Source organism: Ovis canadensis, chromosome 1, assembly GCF_042477335.2.
Source record: "Ovis canadensis isolate MfBH-ARS-UI-01 breed Bighorn chromosome 1, ARS-UI_OviCan_v2, whole genome shotgun sequence".
NCBI classification, from domain to species: domain Eukaryota; kingdom Metazoa; phylum Chordata; class Mammalia; order Artiodactyla; family Bovidae; genus Ovis; species Ovis canadensis.
The window spans coordinates 197,910,300-197,930,443 of NC_091245.1; the positions used below are offsets into that span (position 1 = coordinate 197,910,300).

General features: G+C 39.1%; 1 protein-coding gene across 1 annotated transcript in view; it reads left to right on the forward strand.

Annotated features, from left to right (window-relative positions):
• The first annotated feature begins 2,632 nt into the window (after nt 1–2,632).
• FGF12 (fibroblast growth factor 12) overlaps nt 2,633–20,144 on the forward strand; it is a 610,786-nt gene continuing 593,274 nt past the window's right edge. The window contains exons 1-2 of the mRNA XM_069557665.1: nt 2,633–2,841; nt 2,991–3,133. Of these exons, the coding sequence (XP_069413766.1) occupies nt 3,121–3,133 (13 nt within the window). The 5' untranslated portion in view covers nt 2,633–2,841; nt 2,991–3,120. The remainder of the gene's footprint in view (nt 2,842–2,990; nt 3,134–20,144) is intronic.

Sequence of the window (20,144 nt, forward strand, 5' to 3'; positions counted from 1 at the left end):
CCCTTACGGCAGAAAGTGAAGAGGAACTAAAAAGCCTCTTGATGAAAGTGAAAGAGGAGAGTGAAAAAGTTGGCTTAAAGCTCAACATTCAGAAAACGAAGATCATGGCATCTGGTCCCATCGCTTCATGGGAAATAGATGGAGAAGCAGTGGAAACAGTGTTAGACTTTATTTTGAGGGGCTCCAAAATCACTGCACATGATGACTGCAGCCATGAAATTAAAAGATGCTTACTCCTTGGAAGAAAAGTTATGACCAACCTAGATAGCATGTTAAAAAGCAGAGACATTACTTTTCCAACAAAGGTCCATCTAGTCAAGGCTGTGGTTTTTCCAGTGATCATGTATGGATGTGAGAGTTGGACTGTGAAGAAGGCTGAGCGCCAAAGTATTGATGCTTTTGAACTGTGGTGTTGGAGAAGACTCTTGAGAGTCCCTTGGACTGCAAGGAGATCCAACCAGTCCATTCTGAAGGAGATCAGTCCTGGGTGTTCATTGGAAGAACTGATGCTAAAGCTGAAACTCCAAAACTTTAGCCACCTCATGCGAAGAGTTGACTCATTGGAAAAGACTCTGATGCTGGGAGGGATTGAGGGGAGGAGGAGAAGGGGACGACAGAGGATGAGGTGGCTGGATGGCATCACCGACTCGATGGACATGGTTTTGGGTGAACTCTGGGAGTTGGTGATGGACAGGGAGGCCTGGCATGCTACAGTTCATGGGGTCGCAGAGAGTCAGACACGACTGAGTGACTGAACTGACCTGAACTGAACGGCAAGTGTTGTGTAGGAATTAATCTTGGAGAAGACCTGAAAGGTAGTTTGGATCCAGGTAATAGAAAGGTCTTGAATGTCATACCATGGATTTTGCATTTTGAAGCATTTGGGTTTTTGAAATTATGAGTAAAAATAATGAAAATTTATGAAATCAGAAGTTCTCCCCATTCCCATTCACTGTAGATAGTGGGGATGTGGTTATGTAAGAAATCATCTTGGAGTTGCTACCAGGACTCTTAGATTTTGAGTCTGGTTCTGCTCCACTACATGAGTCTTGTCAAGTGCCCTCCTTGCCTCTCCATTCGTAAAATAATAAATATTACAGGTGTGCACAGATGGACTCTAAAGTATCTCCTTTTCTAAAAGTTCTGAGAGGAAAAGAACAGGTAATGAGTGTAGTGTTAGGAGCAGGAATTATTTATCCCAAAGACACTATTATTCTTAAGGATCTACTTTTCTATTATTCTTAAGGATCTACTCTCACTATAGCCTACTTCAAAAATCTATCAAAATGTAAACAAATAGTGTTGTGATTCCCCCCCCCCCCAAATATTTTCTTGGGCATGCAATAAGAGAGCCTAAAGCTTGGTAGATCCTAGGTTGTAACCTGTAATCCCATGCTCAAGTGTTTTGACTCCCCAATGCTGAATGGAGGCAGGCTTTGCTGAGCCATGGCAGTTATCAACAGGTCTCCTCCACAAGGATGTCCATGTCTGGCTGAGCCATTATGATTAATATTTGTAATCATGGCCCTAAGGCACTGGAGAAATCTCAGGATGCCCTCTGAATCACCAGAGGAAGATAGAATTATAGTCTAACTCAGGTTTCTTGTTGGCAGTATATTTTATTGTATTTCAATGTTTTGAAAATTGGGATTAGAAGTTTACTGTGGAGGGGTCTTTGTGTAACCAGGGATATGGGATTAACCTGCACAGCTCCTCCCTTAGCCATTCTATATACTAGTTTTCTAGGTTTATTTTCATGTCTGAGAATAGAAGACTATTATTCTCAAAGAGAGAGTTATCTCTCAGGAGAATCTGGACTATTGAAAAAGAAAAAGGTAGTAAATATTGCCCTATTACACAGGTTGCAGATAAACTAATCATAGTATGGGCTTTAAAAATATTCTATGAAAAGAGCGCTATAAAGTATTTTTGGCTTTGAACCCTTCTCTAGTACCTTATACAAGAAAAATATTTTTCTTCTTCATCTTTATAAAAATGATTATGTACACAGCTTCTTATCAATAAAGGGCCTCTCTACCTTTGGGGACGCTGCATCTTGGTAGACTGTTGGAAAGAAGCTAAAAAGCACCCCCAGGATGTCCTCAGTGTCTTTGTTCAGAGAATTCAGAAGCCCTGTAGCCTGTTAATGGAACAGTTTTGAGTTGGAGGCCAAAGGGATATCAGGGAGGCAAGAAAATTCAGTCTGAGTAGCAAAGCAGCAGGCGAATATTAATCTTTGGTAGGTCCAGGGCTACTCCCACTCTATCCCGGAAGAAAAAACAAAACAGATATGGAAATACAAACAGAACCGTAAAGTCAGTGGGGGAAGTGGTTAGAAGAGGAGGCATACACCTGGAAAGTTACTGCAGCAACTAGGAAGAGAACCCCAAATTGTGACCATTACACGGTTTTCGCAAATACACTCCTCTTTTCTCCTTTCTGCTTCTGAATAAAACCATACCCATCTCGGAGACCGCGGTTTCCTCTAAGGCTTCCGCAATCCCGTCTGGAAAATCGTATTGGATTGATACACAATCCCAATCCAATCCATTTGCTAGTTTGCAAAGGAAAATCCGGTCCAGCGTTTATTTTTAGCAGCGCTCCCTGTGACCGAACGCTACAGCTCTTCAGCGGGGATAACTAAGGACCGTATTGGGGAGAGAAGCAAAGAAGGGCGGGGGAGCGGGAGGCGGCGAAAAGGGGAGGGGGGACGCCCTGCGCATGCGTGCCAGCGCCCATGCAAATCTGCTGTACATCCAGAGAGCAAAGTGGGATGATCTGTCACTACACCTGCAGCACCACGTTCCGAGGACAGCTCCTGCTTGCTGCTTCCAGACCCAGGTAAAAAAGCAAACAAACTGAGCGGGCTCCGTGCATGCATATGAATACCAGGTCGCAACCTATCCCCTGTAGAGGCAGTCTGCTGCTGCTGCTAAGTGTCCTTTGGTGGCTGATTGCAGTTTCAAGGTTTAAGAAATCCCATCTTTCAGGAAGCCTGAGGGGAAGAAAGGAAGTACGGGCGAAATCATCAGATTGGCTTCCCGGGTTTGGGAATCTGAAGCGGGCCCGCATCTTCCGGCCAACTTCCATTGAACTTCCCAGCACTCGAAAGGGACCGAAATGGAGAGCAAAGGTATGTGGCTGTCCCCATCGGGGGACTTCCCGCGGCATGTGCGTGTGGCCAGGGCAGTCCTCAGCGAGGGGACTGCAGTGCTTGGGGAGCGAGCATCATACTAGGTCGACAGGAGGAGATGCTATGTCCGTTGCAGCACCAGGGAAGTGTGGCAGGAAGGCGACTTCTTTTTAACTCCCACAGCTTGGAAGACAGTGTTTAATACTCCATCAGTTGCGTAGTGAAGTGTGATGAGTTTTTTTTCTTTTCTTTTTAGATAGGGGGGTGGGAAGAGTCTTTGGACGGTGGGGGAGGCGAGATGTGTTGATAAGGCAATTTCTTTTCTGTAGAATGGATTGGATGGGTTCACATAAATATCTTTCATTTACCTTAGGATTGCTGACAGGCATGTTTGTATCTGATATCCAATAATGCATTGCTATAGAAAAAAAATGTTTGGATTTCTCCACCCCCACCCCACGAAGATGGTATTTCTGGGTGTGTATGACCACATCCCACTGCATTTTGAATATATATCAGCAGAGAAATTGGGTCTATTTGAAACAGTGTGCGTTAGAACTGACCTCTAAGAAGAACAGTGTATCGGAGTACTGCTTGGCTCCAGGCATGATGCATATACTAGTTCTGGATATGTATATATTAATATTTTCCTCATAAGCAAATCTGCATAATGTATACACACTAATTGGTAAATGAACTGTAAAAATCAACTTCTGATGGCATATTTAACTCACATAAACAAAATGACTATTAAAATTGTAGGATTGGATAGCCTTTGGGTTTAACTCCATCTATGCAGGTCTCTTCCTCCTCCTCCTCCTCCTCTTTAAAATGCCCACTAGCTTGCAAGAGTCTTGAGTGATGTGGTCAGATATCCAGTAGGAATACTGGATGTATTTAATCGTGGTGAAATCAGAAAAAATGATGTCAACTTTTTTGAAACTATATTCATTACCCAGAACTCGAGAAGCTATATTTGAAACAAGGTTTTATTTTTAAACCAAGAATGTCAGTCATTGTGGTAATGTGCCCAGGATCAGGGAGTGGTGGTGGGTTACCTATTTCTGGGCTGATTAGTAAAACTGAAGTGTCAAGTGACAGCAGGTACATGTTCAATAAAGTATTTAATTATGAGTTAAGTATTTCAACTTAGGTAAGCATTTCCAGTGTGAAAATAACTGAATCAACATAGGTTCAGACAAGCTGGCAAATTTTAATTGGGATACTTTATTCCTATGATTTGCTGATGGGCATTTCCTTGACTAACAGAGATGTACATATAGAAGAGACCTCATGTCAATAAATATACATGAGGCATATATTTATTAACTTTACTATAGAATCCATTTTAAAACTAGAAGTCAAAAATTCATAGATGTCTGTAATATTCCAGTTGATTAAGTATTTCTAGAACATGAAATTAACAACGGAGTATCATTTTACTAAGAAGCTTTTTTTTATTATTATTTAGAGAATACTTGCTATTTGAATATTAAACTTGGTTATTTGGCAAACATTCTTTGTAACATTTTGCTTTCAATTTATACACAAATTCCTGGCCCATCATAAAAAGAAAATGTATCTCTTATCAATAATTTTTTATTTCTCTTTACCTATAACATATGCTACATGTCACACAAAGTTCTAGGTGGTTTATATCTCATACTGATAACAGTAGCATTCTAGTTATTCTGCCAGGCTTGGGATTTCAGAAAGGAAAATCTCAGAAGTATATCTGAGAAGAATCATGCTAGAAGTTCTAAACAATCTACAGCAGGCATGATACAGGCGTGAATCACAGCACTAACTCCAAGGTAATGAATAATTTTGTCCCAAGCCAATATTGTGGTCATTTTGCAGAGGTACCATAATTGCTTCAGGCAAAAGACATGGTGAAAGTCCTCATACACATTGGTTCATGGACTTTTGCAAAACTGAATTAGCCTGATAGTGATCATATAAAGAGTGGTGAATTATATGTTGACCGCACTTTCTGAGTTGATGCAAATGGCACAGCTAAAAATGGTAGCTAACTTGAAATTTTATTATAGAAGAAATGTGTACTCAGAGAAGTATATCCATATCCCATTTGAATTGTTGTACCTTAAGTATTGATACTTTATGCTGCCATGTAGAAATTTCTTCCCCTAATAGATTCAAGTTTAGTTTCGGGAAGACAATTTCAAATGTAAACATATATACTTTTTTTTTCTACTAGATACTCTTTCAATGCTCAAAGTGCTATTACATGATTCAGTTGAGAGTTCAAGAGTTCTTCATCCTAGAAAAAAAGCTAATAGCCCACTTAGTTTTGAATCTCGTTGCCAGCATTTGACAACCTTCACCTTATCTCCAGCATTTCAAAACCATTCTTAGAGCACTCGTCCAGAGTCTTCAGCAAGTTAAGCATCAGTTATTTACAAATAAGATCAATTTTTTTGCTTCCTTACTTATTGTTTTGCATCACTTCTTGTTATTAGGACAAGGAGAGAGGTAAATGAATCAATTGATCCAGCAGTCAATTTCTGATGTAATTTCAATGATCCTTATGTACCATGGTAATTAATGTTGCTTCAGAGATTTGGATTGGTGCACAATCTGAACAACTTTGACAGAATTTGTGCCTTGTGGTGGTTCACAAACTTTGATGTACATTAGAATCATCTGGTATGCTTTTTAGACCTCCTCATGCCTGGTCAAACACTTCATCAATTGCATCAGAATTTTAAGGTAGGAGAGAGGCATAGATTTTTTTTAAAGATCTCAGATGCAACAGTGTTCAAGAATCACTCATTTAGACTTTTGATAATCAAAATGTGGTTTGATTTAGAATCTTGAACTTTAGGCTTACTGAATCAGAATCTGATTTTTTTAAAAAGTCACAGATTATTTGTGCACCCATAAAAGTCTGAGAAACATTGATTTACTGTGAGGAAAGAGGTTCTCTCCCTCTCTTCCCCGCTCCATCCCCGCCCCCCAATCTTCGGTATTTTTCCCAACCTGCCTGTATCACATATTTTCTTTGTTCAGCTAGGTTTGCAAGCTTGGGCTTATCAGAAACACCTGTGAAGGTTTTGAAGGCTAAAGATGCTTAGGTCACACCTTTAGACATTCTGGTTTAATTGATTCTATTGTAGAACCTGGGCATAGGTATTTTTAAAAAGCTCCTCAAGTGTTGTAAATTGATAGTCAAAGTTAAACATTGGTCTAAGACCTTGCTAGTCAAAATGTAGTCCATAGACAATCAGTATTAACATCACCTGAAAATTTGTTAGGAATGCAGAATCTTGGGCCCTGCTCCAGACTTACTGAGCCAAATGTTCATTTCAACCAAATCTCCTTGTCATTTGTATGCAGATTAAAGTTTAAGAAGCACTAGTTTAGACCTTAGGGCGCTGATTGTATCTATGAATGACACTACTCTGGACATCTGAGTATAGAACATGGAATATCATCTTATTAATCAATATGGAAGCATCTGATACGTGATCATGTTGTAAGTTTTTGGTTGCTTTGGGAAAGAATGGAAATGAAATACCAAAGAAATTGCTTGCCTCATAGTATTATCAGAAAATGGATTCATTTAAAATACCTTCTCTGTTCTTCCTCTAGCCATTTAATTTCAACCCCTTAATTATCTTTAAATGCTTTTTCTATAGGTTCATTGTTGAACTCCTTAAAATGTCCTGGTGTTAACCCATGGTAGTGTGACATTGGCCTGCTTAAATCAAAGCACATCTTAGAGTGAATATAGCTTACCTCCGTCCCCTTGTCATGAGCCTCTATTCCATTCTTTTAGAATCCATTTGCTGTACCTCTTGTTCCACAAGATCTTCCCTGATCTTCCTTGCATCTAATTAATATTTACTGGTATATTTTTATATGATCTAAGTCCCTGTTTGTCCCTCTCATACTGTATTTCTTATAATCAGCATTATAATTTTTATGTTCTTTATTTAAACAAGCATTTATTGAGCATCTGCTGTGTTCTGAGAATGTAAAAGAAAGCTAAGATGTAGTCTCTGATCTTAAAGATCTCACTCTCAAATCTTCACTCATAGATTAACTTTTTTTGTGGGCATAATATGAAGTTCTAACAGTCCTGCAGCTGCCCAGGTACCTGCATCAGATAAAACATTTTCATTTACATAGCAGGGATTCAGATTATATGTTAGATTGGATAGCCTTCATTAGTTTATCATGCCATGTTCACACATCCAGGAGATTATAAATTGGGAGAGGTGAAAGAAGTGGGCTTCCCAGGTGATGCTAGTGGTAAAAGAACCTGCCTGCCAATGCAGGAGATGCAAGAGACACAGGTTCAACCCTTGGGTCAGGAAGATTCCCTGGAGGAGGGCATGGCAACCCCTTCCATTATTCTTGTCTGGAGAATTCCATGGACAGAGGAGCCTAGCGAGCTACAGTACATAGGGTTGCATAGAGTCAGACATGACTGAAACGACAGCATGCTTGCATGCCTAGAATAATTATTTCCCTGAAACCAGAATGGTTCACTCTGCAAGAGGACAGGGAAATGTCTATGCAGAAACTAGTTTATCAGAGCCAGAAAGTGATTTTTAAAAAAGCTGCTTTGTGGTTAAAAAACAAACAACTAAAGCTCCAAGACCATTGTAGGATGAGTAAGATATAACACGGTAAAAAACAGAACAGGCACTGAGCATAGGAGATCCCTGCTTTAATGGATTCTTATCCCAGCTTTAATGGTGTAACCTTGGACAAGTCACTTTTCCTGTCTGAGTCTTCAGTTCAGTCCATTCACTCAGTCATGTCCGACTCTTGGCAACCCCATGAACTGCAGCACGCCAGGCCTCACTGTCCATCACCAACTCCTGGAGTTCACTCAAACTCACATCCATCAAGTCAGTGATGCCATCCAGCCCTCATCTTCTGTTGTCCCCTTCTCCTGCCCCCAATCCCTCCCAGCATCAGGGTCTTTTCCAGTGAGTCAACTCTTTGCATCAGGTGGCCAAAGTATTGGAGTTTCAGCTTTAGAATCATTCCTTCCAATGAACACCCAGGACTGATCTCCTTTAGAATGGACTGGTTGGATCTCCTTGCAGTCCAAGGGACTCTCAAGAGTCTTCTCCAACACCACAGTTCAAAAGCATCAATTCTTTGGTGCTCAGCCTTCTTCACAGTCCAACTCTCACATCCATACATGACCACAGGAAAAACCATAGCCTTGACTAGACGGACCTTTGTTGGAAAAGTAATGTCTCTGCTTTTGAATATGCTATCTAGGTTGGTCATAACTTTCCTTCCAAGCAGTAAACGTCTTTTAATTTCATGGCTGCAATCACCGCGTGCAGTGATTTTGGAGCCCCAAAAATAAAGTCTGACACTGTTTTCACTGTTTCCCCGTCTATTTCCCATGAAGTGATGGGACTGGATGCCATGATCTTCGTTTTCTGAATGTTGAGCTTTAAGCCAACTTTTTCACTCTCCTCTTTCACTTTCATCAAGAGGCTTTTTAGTTCCTCTTCACTTTCTGCCATAAGGGTGATGTCCTCTGCATATCTGAGGTTATTGATATTTTTCCTGGCAATCTTGATTCCAGCTTGTGCTACTTCCAGCCCAGCATTTCTCATGATGTACTCTGCATAGAAGTTAAATGAGCAGGGTGACAATATACAGCTTTGACATACTCCTTTTGCTATTTGGAACCAGTCTGTTGTTCCATGTCCAGTTCTAACTGGACAGTTGCTTCCTGACCTGCATACAGGCCTGCAAAGACTTAAAGATTCTTAAATATCAGAGGGAGTTCACTTCATTTAATTCAAAATATTTAATGAGTTGCCACATTACTCCAGACATATTGTTAAATGCAGGGGATGGAGATAATGAATAGTGCATTGGGGTTGCCCTCCAGAAGCTTTTAGTCTGAGGATAAATGAACAGGTCAAGAGCTATTGATTTCTAACAATGTATGTGTCTTCTCCTTTCATCTCTCAGAGTTCTAGTCAGTTACCCAGGTGGCTAGAATATAAAGTTGTAATGATTAATGACCTCTAAAGAGGCACTTAATATTCCACAGCAATAATGTCTGCCTTTTGTTCCACTTTTGGTTTCTTTCTTTTTTTTTTTTTTTCACTTTTGGTTTCTTTAAACAGAATTTTTGTGTGGGAGAACATTTGAACTCTTGCTGAATACTACTCTAAAAGCTGTTCCAACTAACTAGCTACCTGGCTAGTAACCTATTGTCTGAGCTGGGTGTTAATGATGAGGCTTGGTGGCATTAGAAATAAGCCTGGGGGTGGCGGTTTGTTATCTCCAGTCATTCCCTTATTCTTGTCCTTTTATCCCATTAAGCTTCTGACCCTATTAGGTGTGGTGTTTTGTGCCTGAATGACTAATAGTTATGTTACTTTGAATTTGTTAATATTAGGCTTTTGATTTGTCATATAAACAGCCGTAAATAACATTCATGAGACATTCTGTGTTTTTTCCAAAGGGCTTGTTAATATATGTCATCTCCTTTAAAAACTTGCCCTGGGGAAGGAAATGGCACCCCACTCCAGCACTCTTGCCTGGAAAATCTCATGGACGGAGGAGCCTGATAGGCCACAGTCCATGGGCTCACAAAGAGTCGGACACGACTGAGCGACTTCACTTCACTTAAAAACTTGTGACTAGATATATTAACTTCATTTTGTAGATAACAAAACTGAGGTTCAAGGCTAAGTAACTTGGGCAATGCATCTTTGTTTCCCTGTAAAACAAGACTTATTGCGCCTACCTCAAGTCCCGTACCATAATATCATAATTATGAAATTAAATTCAAACCGATAAAGCATTTAGTGTTTAGAATCAAAGTTTTCATTATCAGTAGCTGTGTTGTCTTTCATTATTATTAGTTGTGTTTTCTTTTCATTAGGATCTCATCCTAGAGGGGAAAAATTAATCCTTTGTTGTTTTTGTAGTTTTAGGAGCAAGCATACTTGCTGCTACAAATTATCTTCATTGACTTCTGCAGAGGCTTTACTTTACCAATAAGGGATTTCTTTTGTTGTTATTCTATATATATTTTTTGCAGTAACTCCTCAAAAATGTGAGTTTATGTTTGTTGCTCAGACATAGTTTCAAGTCAGTTATATAACATCTTGTGGGTTTGGGAATGGAAGTGCATTGGGTCAAATATCATGCCTTGTGTTAGTCATTCAGTCGTGTCTGACTCTTTATGACCCCGATGGACTGTAGCCCACCAGATTTCTCTGTCCACAGAATTCTCCATGCAAGAATACTGGAGTGGGTTGCCATTTCCTTCTCCAGGGGATCTTCCCAACCTAGGAATTAAACCCAGGGTTTCCCACACTGCAGGCAGACTCTTTACTGAGTGAGCCACCAGAAATACCTATTATACCTTGACTGGATTTAAAACATTGATTGTGTAAAATCTGGCTGGTAACAGGATTTTCAGTCAGGGGTGCACATCTGAATCATGTGGCACCCTGTGGTACCTGGGACTCAGATATTTAAGAAGCACCTCATGTGATTAGGATGTACATCTCACTTAGGAATCAATAGATAAGCTACAGGATGAGCAATATGAAATTGTAACATGTACGTATGTCCTTGTCAGAAATACTACAGGACTCCTACTGCCAGGACCTTGATTTTTATTATCACCCTCTGTAGTGTTAAGAGAACATATGTGTAGAAGAGGGAAACCAATTATTGCCCTACAGGCTTGGGTTAGAAACCAGACATGTAAATAGATGGCATGTGTCTGAGCCCAAGAAGACACATCACTTCTCCCAGTGTCTTCGTCCTCATCAGCATCCTTGCATGCAGAACATGATGGATTTTGTTCTAGTATCTATGTCTATAGTTCTAATTTTAGTTTGCTATTCTCTCCAGTTACTTTTTGAAACAGTCTCCATCTCCCTGTCTTTGGGAACTTGGGACTCCCACCCAGGGAGGCCATGGAATTTTGCTGCTGTGATGCAACTGATGGTACATTGGCAGAAGTCCCAAGGGACACCTGTTGCCTCTCAACAGAGCTTTTCTTTTTGACTTTTTTAAAAGCATATACTGTGCCTGGCTTTTTACCTGAAACAAATCCCACCACCAGTGATTCAGAGAGTACAGATAATTGAAAGTGAGCTTTAAACATTGTTGGGCAAAAAGGAAAGGGAAATTGCTATTCTGTGGTCAGTCTTGTTTCCCTACTATTTGTGGACTGGCCATTAGCCTGAGATGCAGTTGAAAGGGACTAGACTACAGGAAAAACTCTAGAAGCTTTCAGAGGCCATTGAGAAGATAACACACCAAGATTTCCTTAACGAGCAGGAAGCAGCAACACCAATCTGCTAATAGCATGTCTTTTAGTCCCCATTCATTCCTACAACTATCACCCATGTGAAACAATCAGGTTTTTCTCAATTCCTCAAACACTGATACCAAATATGTCCAGCAAACCTCATTGCAGTAAAAATTAGAAATTCCCTTTTAGCTTTTTGAAGGCAAAAAATGTAGATGATTCTGATTTTAAAAAAAAAATGTTGAGGTGTTTTTGTCCTTAGTCTCATTCACGTGCTAGATTGGGTTTAGATGCTCTACAAACTAGAGAATTTCACAGGGCTTATTACATGATCATTCTAATTGTTAAAAATCTGGAAAGTTTAAAATTAGGTTATTTAAGCAGTTGTTTTTGTTTTTTACAGAGGCACTTCTTTCATTTCCAGATATTTTTAACATTTCCAGCACTGCTTAAAATTGTATTTGATTTACTTTTTTTTTCCTTTTCTGGGATTTAAAAGAAAAATATTTGCTATGTGTCAAGAAAAAAGGTTGTCATAGAAAACATGCTGTATTTGCAAGCCTACAAATAGTTCAAAATAAGATGACATGGATTTTGCATCAGCATAAAAAGAAAACCAATAATACAAGTATAGCAATATCCACAATGATACTGAGGTAAGGGAGACAACCAAGGCCATTTTCAAGCAAAATGATTGATTGATTGATTTAATAAGCAGTATTTATTGAGTGCCTACTATGTGTTAGATTCTCTAAGGGTAAGCTTTTTAAGCTGGTGGGATTATGAAACTGTATGCTAGGGTGACTTGCTGAGGCATAAAAAATATGGTGCATGTTCTGATGAAATAAAACTAATATTAGACCAGATGCTAGAAAACCTGGGTTCTGGTTTTAGTCCCTCTAATTCAATGGAGGAACTTTAGGAAAAATCTTTCTCCTCTCTGGACCTCAGTATCCTAAACCTTTTTCTTTTTTTAAAGAATGTATATAACTTTATTTACCTATTGATTTCTACTTTCTTATTAGGAAGAAACTGCTTTTTTCAGCTTGTCTGTATTCTTCCTTTACTTGATCCCTTTTAGACTTGGTGTCTATAGAAAATAAAACAGGGTAATCATAATTACCACTTTAATTCTTAAGGAGCCCCTGATAGGTTTGAACTAGTGTTTTCAGGCTGTGAGTTGTATGAATGAATTTGTTGGGTCCACAGCTGGGTTGAGCAACTGAAGTAGGTAGAGTAACTAATGTGGTTCCATGTGCACACAAGTGAAGTGAAGTGAAAGGGACTCAGTCGTGTCTGACTCTTTGCGACCCCATGGACTGAATTCTCCAGGCCAAAATAGTGGAGTGGGTGCCTTTCCCTTCTCAGGGGACCTTCCCAACCCAGGAATCAAACCCAGGTGTCCCACATTGCAGGTGGATTCTTTACCACCTGAGCTACCAGGGAAACCGATGTGCACACAAAGGTTGAGAGAAAATGGATACTTGGCTGGAGTTTGTAGATTGCGTGATAGTGACCACATACAGGCCCAGGTATGTCTGAACCAATGCATGGTTGCAGTAGGATCTTGGCTTGAGTCTGGAAACTTGGACTTGAATTCGGCTTTCTGACCCAACTCCTTGTGTGAGTTTGAACTGGCCACTTCCTTTCTCTATCATTCTTTCTTCTGTGAAACACGGATGGATCAGAGGCAAGGTTCTTTATCTATGGGACTGTAAGAACCAGCGTTTTTGAGTGTTTATGTAGGGACAACAGTGATTATGTTTGTTTAAGCATTTATGGTTGTTTTCCTTGGTCTCTACTATGTCTTTAGTTAACTTAGTGGCATTTTTGCTTGTCAGATTGTGCATTATGTTTTTGTAATTTTTTTTCACCTATCTCATGTGTCTTGACAAATAAGAGTAGTTTATTTATGTGTTAGTCTTATGTGAGCTTGATTTGGTGGATATGGTTTTCTCCGCTCTCCCAACTGTAACCAGTACTTCTCCCATAAAAAAAGCAAAGACAAAATAATGCCTAGGAGTCAAAATGTTGAGTGTTTTACTAACATTATAGAAAGGATATTTGATTTTTTTTTTAGTTTTCAATCATTTGTGACATTAAAAAATAATTGCACTCAGTCCTTCATTGTCTTCAAACAATTTAAATTCATTTTCTCTCTTCTGATGTTTGACTGGCAACTGATCATTTTAGATAGAAGATGTCTTTTACTTCCAGATAAAAGTTATCCAAAGTCTGACTTTCATGATTAATAAGCTGAATTTCTTGATTGTGCAGAGAATAAAATTCAGTGATGGAATGAAATATTTAACAGCCATTAACATGTTTATGAACATGAATTGTCAGAAATACTTGTGATATGATGGTAATTATAAAAAATAGTGATACAGATATATGTACCAATTACAATAATGTGAAATTTGTATGTCCATGGACATAGATGGTAATATGTAAAAAATGGTAACATTTGGGTCATGATGATTGGATTGTAAGGACTTTTTCCTTTTTAAAATCTTTCTTCAGTATTTTTTTTTCAATAAAGTATAAAATAGTCTTCCCAGGTGGCTCAGTGGTAAAGAACTCCACCTGCCAATGCAGTAGGCACTAGAGATGCAGGTTCAGTCCCTGGGTTGGGAAGATCCCTTGGAGAAGGAAATAGCAATCCACTCCAGTATTCCTTTGGGAAATTCCATGGACAGAGGAGCCTGGGGAGCTACAGACAGTGGGGTTGCTGAGAGTCAGACACGACTTAGTGACTAAAAAACAACCCACTAGATTTTGGGGTCAGTTATAAACTTTTTAAGCAGGTCTACCTAAGACTGAACTAAGCAAAAATCTTTATGCTTGATGGTTCATGTTTTATTCATGTGAGGCACTGAAAGGACATTTGAGGAGATAACAGTCTTTTGAAATTGTGCTTATGTATCTTTTACTATGTATTGGGTACTGTGCTTTACATATAATGACTCATTTAATCCTCATAACAATCCAGTGAGGCAGGAGCTATTATTATCCCTATTTTAGGGAGTAAAAACCAGCATAGAGACATGGAGTAACTTGACTAAGTCACGTAGCTAGTACAGAGCAGACAGGCTTCAGTCTGTGAGCTTAACCACAATTCAAAATCTAAGATATACTTTGCTCTGGTAAGTCAACTAGCCTTCCTTTGTTCGTGAAAACTAGTCCAGCTGTGTACATGCAGTATCATGTGTGCAGCTTATTAGCCTTCTGGAGGGTCATCTCTGAAGGCTCAGGCTCACCCAAGCCCCGGGCCAATGAGAGCAAACTTGGGGAAGCATGAGGAGTTCCTGCCCGCTGTCAGGTGGCTATGAGAGAGCACCAATGTTCACGTGCCAGAGGTGAGTAAGCGGGGGTGCTCCTTCCTTCTCTCACCTTACCTGGAACGGCTGTCCTGCTCATCTGGGAAGCTCAGTGGTATGGTAGAAAGATTACAGGACTTAAAATCAGACACACAACGAACAACTTGTTAGTCCCTATGACTTGGGCAAGATACATCTGAGTCTTTGCTTCCTTATTGTACAATTCATCTTTCAAGATGAAAGAGGCAAAGAATATATATTAAGGTATATTAATGTATTACATTAAAGTATATACATTAATATTAATGTGTGGTTGTGGTTTAGTCACTAAGGCATGTCTGACTCTGTGACCCCATGGACTGTAGCCCACCAGGCTTCTCTGTCCATGGGATTCTCCAGGCAAGAATACTGGAGCGGGTTGCCATTTCCTTCTCCAGGAGATTTTCCTGACCCAAAGCAGACTCTTTACCGCAGAGTCACCAGGGAAGGCCCATATATTAGTGTGTAATATATAATAAATACATTTTATGTTCATGTAACAAACCAAGCATAACATCAGTTCTTAGTATAAACACCTGTTGCTGTTGTGATTATTTTCTGACTCTTAGGCTTTCTACTTCCTCTTTTCCTGTATGGAGCTGTATTCTTGCCTTAAACTCCTCACTATCATGTTAGCCCTTTGCCTAGAACCAAGTACTACTTTCAGTATCCTTCACTCTACATGTGAACATTCCTGATGCAGGACAAGATTCCTATCTGATGCTGGCTGCTGCCACTTTCTTATTCTCACAGATTCTTCCCATCCCCATTATCGCCCACCCTCCCTACTTTGACACAGGCCGTGCGGCCTAGAGTCCATTTCTTTCATATTTTCTTTAGACTGCTGACCCTTGCTTCCTCATTAGTATTCCCTTCATTCTGCCTAGTTCTAATTCCCACAGTGTTTCTCCTCTGGTTGGAACCAGCAGAATGCCACGCAGATGTGGTATATGGTTTACAATGATAGTTTTTAAGACCTACTGGTTTAAGTCATGCTATAAAAATTAAAGTGTAATGACAGAAACGAAAGAGATTCCCTGATCTTTTTGATCAAAATTTCACTCATTTGTTCCAATTATCCAGCCTAAAATGAAGTTGAGTTTCCTCTGAAGAGGAAGGATGTGATAGGAATTTTGACATTGTTGGGTAGGTCCAGGCACACTCCATTATTCAGGGCAGAATAGGGAGAACAGCTTTCTTCCCAGTTGTGTTCAGTCAGGGGTTTTCAAGCTTAAGTATGGATCATAATAACTTGTAGACTTGTTATAACACAATAGATTTCTGGATCTCCTATAGTTTCTGATTCAGTGGTCCTGGGATGGTCCTGAGACTTACATTTTCGAACAGGTTCCTAGGAAATGCTGATGTGCTATTTAAGGGATCACACTTTGAGAACCCCTGGTATAGACAATGTAGTTTAAGATTCTCTTTTACTTGTATCTAGAAATAAATGTACGTTTTGCTGATCATTGAGGAATACCAGAACAAGGAATCATGGGGTAGCATTCTCATGAAAGAATTCCATAGCTTGAAAGAATAAATAAGATCGTATCACCCCAGTGTTACCCATGATCACATTCCAGTTAGTTAATTAACACAAATATGTTATTAATAGTGTATACAAATAATACATGTTTGGATTTATCTTGCCAGTCACATTGCTTGTCATCAAGATTAGAATGAGGAAAACAAACAAACAAACAAACATCGTTTCTGACCTCACAAAGATCTCACAGACTAAGTTTTGAAGATAGACACCAACAGAAGCCTAGGAAGAGCTGACAGCTGGTAATGCATGTGAAAATTTAGATTAAGTTTTAAATTTACTTTTAATATCATATCTTCTGTGCATTTTACTCTGGCTAGGTGTTATAGACCAGGAACCAATGAATAATACAAGATTTATCCCTTCTGCTATTATACCAGCTACAGAAATATAATCCATGGGAATACAGAGAAAGGAGTTGGCATTTGAGCTTGGTCATGCAGAAGGGATGGAACTGAAACGCTGGAACAGTATTCCAAGCTGATGTAATAGCATAAAGAAAGGTACAGCATTGTTAACATACAGGTAATAACTAGGAAGGGTTACATGCTTAAATAATTCATTCCTCTAACAAATATTTAATGAGCTGGGCACTGTTCTAGGTGCTGAATATAGTAGTGAGAAGACAAAGTCCCTGCCCTCATGAAACAGATAGGGTTGGGACCAGGATATCGTGAATGAAGAATATTGATAATAGAATGAAGAGTTAGAAGAAAGTTATGGCAGCCTATTACAAATTATGTAATGTAGATAATGATACCTTACATTTCAAGATTATTAACTAGTATCGATTATCTTTCAAAAAGTAGTTTCCAGGGCTTTTGGAGTACAATCCCATTTGCAAAGCTTCAATTATTCCTTAACTTTTCAAGAAAACATCCATTGAGCAAAGCAAGGTATACCTGTAAGCACACTGCCGTGGCCAGAAGAAATGCTGTGATCCACTACTTAACCCTGTGACCTTTGCCAACCTTTACTGCTGACACACTTTTCTTATTTAATGAAAGAGTGAATTTCATTTCTATTCAGTTTTTGGCTCTCAATTCCCTGAAATTTTTGCATTTAGATTGGGATTGTAGCAGGAAGGTCCAAAAATATTTTTGAAATGTGTCAGGCTCAAAAATTGCTCTCCAGTGATCTATAAATTATCAACTCTCAGAATTACAAATGACAAGACAAACTCTGTACAGGTACTAATATGCCTGCATTTTGCAACTATGCTATGTGAAGTTCTTAAAATTCTCCTTAAGTCTATGAAGACTCATATACTTCAGCATTAGAAATATGCTTATTTTCAACTTTACCATCCCTATTTCAGTGGTATATTTTGATATTTTGGCTATTTCTCTTTAGAGAAGATAGAGGAATTAGAGCAGGTTTTGAGCCCAATTCTGGTTTTGATTTTTCTCTATTTCCTTGTGAAAGATATTGGGCAAAGTTTGTAGTCATCCTAGTCTAGATTTTTTTTTTTTTACATGATGGAGATAATAACAGTATTTATTCATAGAGTTGTTCTGAGGATTAAATAAGATAGTATATGAAAGTGTTTATCACACTGCCTGACATATAGTAGCACTCAACAAAATATATCTATCTTTAAATATCTCAAAACTGCCTCATTATAACCTCAGGTACAAACTCTTAGCCATAGCTTTTGCTGAGTCTGATGGATTCAGGTTTACTTAAAGGTTTAAATGAATTCCAAGCATAACACTTTCAGTCTGAGCCTTTAGTGATAACTCAATATAGAACTATAAAATATGGTAGCCCCACAAAGATACTGCTTTTGGATCGAAGTCTTGAAACTGTTTCAGGAAGACACTTCCTGCCAAACTGAGCATAATCAGTTTGAACATAATCATAATCAGTGGTTGAAATCTAGAATACTGCCTTGTATAGAGAAGTCTCAGCCTGGCCGGTGAAAGATTTATGAACAAGATTTTGAAAATGAAGGTCAGCAGATGATTTTCCTCTCACAGCCATAAGCAATGGTTAGGCAGATGGCAAGGACAGCCTTGTCTTTTCTCTGAGCAACCTCTTTTGATCTCTACTGACCATCTAATCATGCATGTGTTAGTAAAGATGCGAGGGTGTGGGGAACCCAGTGCCGCTTCCTGTGCTCCTCATTGCTTTAGAAATGCCTCTGGAATAAGAGAGGTGCAGCAAAGCTCCGTCTTGAATACAATTTGAGGTGATTTCTTCCTTTTGTTTTTACACTTGCCGTTTTTGTCCGAGTAATAGAAAGTGTATTATCAAAGATAGCAAATCCTGACCCCCTCCCACAACATTTTTCCCCCTCTCCAGAGATAATCACTCTCAATTCTTTTTGCTATTTGCCTCTGTATTCTAAATAACAGTCTTTTCTTACTGCCTTTCAATTTCTTAGCTCTATTTTTGATGTTTCATTGTAGAAATGAACTTTCCCTTTCTCTCTTATCATCACATTCTCACCACAACAGGCATTATTTCTATCCTGCCGTCTTCCTAGGGCTGTCATTGTTATTTTGGTTAGATCAGTATTTAGTAGTTACATTGTTCTGACTGTGTAAATACCTTTCATGACTAAGTCAAGTGAAACTATGATTACTCTTCCTTTCTCTGAAGATTCCCCCCCACCCCACCCCGTGGCTGATAGTGGTCTTGTTTTTTGTTTGCTCAGCTTTCTATATTCTCTTCATTATCAAGTCTCTACCAGTATTGTGAATCTCATCTCCAGGCATTCAGATGCACAAGTATTTATCAAGTTCCCCTTTTCAGGGTAAGTTCATCTTGGAATAATCTCTCAGAACCTTCCGACTTGGTTCTGTATGTCTGCTTTTCCTTTCATGCCCCATGTACTGGTTTCATCCAGGGAATCTTCCTTTCAATCACTCTGGAAAACCTCTGCTGGTCTCTTTGCTTGTATCTCTTATTTTCTTGTATCCTCTGCATTCTTCTGTCTTAGTTAACTTATTTTGGTGGGATCAATTTTCTAGCAATTTCCTGACAAAAAAAGATACCTAGTAGTTAAATTCGGAGAAGGCAATGGCAACCCACTCCAGTACTCTTGCCTGGAAAATCCCATGAACAGAGGAGCCTGGTAGGCTGCAGTCCATAGGGTAGCGAAGAGTCAGACACGACTGAGCGACTTCACTTTCACTTTTCACTTTCATGCATTGGAGAGGGAAATGGCAACCCACTCCAGTGTTCTTGCCTGGAGAATCCCAGGGACGGGGGAGCCTGGTGGGCTGCCATCTATGGGGTCACACAGAGTCAGACACGACTGAAGTGGCTTAGCAGCAGCAGCAGTAGTTAAATTATCTGGGTTTTTTGCATGTCTGAAAACTCATTTATTCTTTCCTTATATCTGGACAATAATTTGGCTAGGCATAGAATTTAGGTTAAAAATAATTTTCCTTCAGAATTTAAACGGCACCAATCTAATGTCATCTCCCTTCAAGTTTTGTTGTTCTGGTCTTGTGATGTTCTGATTCCTTATTTTTTGCACATGTCTTACTCTTTCCAAGAGTTCTAAAAATTTACTGAGATTTGCCTTCTTGTAGTCTTATTTTCTCGTATTATACTAGGTACTTAGTGTCTTTCATGAGGAAACTTGTACTCTAGAAAAGGTTTCTGAAATATTTCCCTTGATGAATTCTTTGTTTTGTTTCTGCTGTTGTTGTTGTTGCTATTTGGTTCTGACTTTTTGGAATCTTGTTACTTATTGATATCCTGTATTTTAATGTTTTTATTTTAATGCATTTTCTTTCCTATTTTCATCTCTTCTACATTCGCCCCCTATTTTCTAGGTGATAGGCGCTAGTTTATCTTCTAATCTTCTTGTTT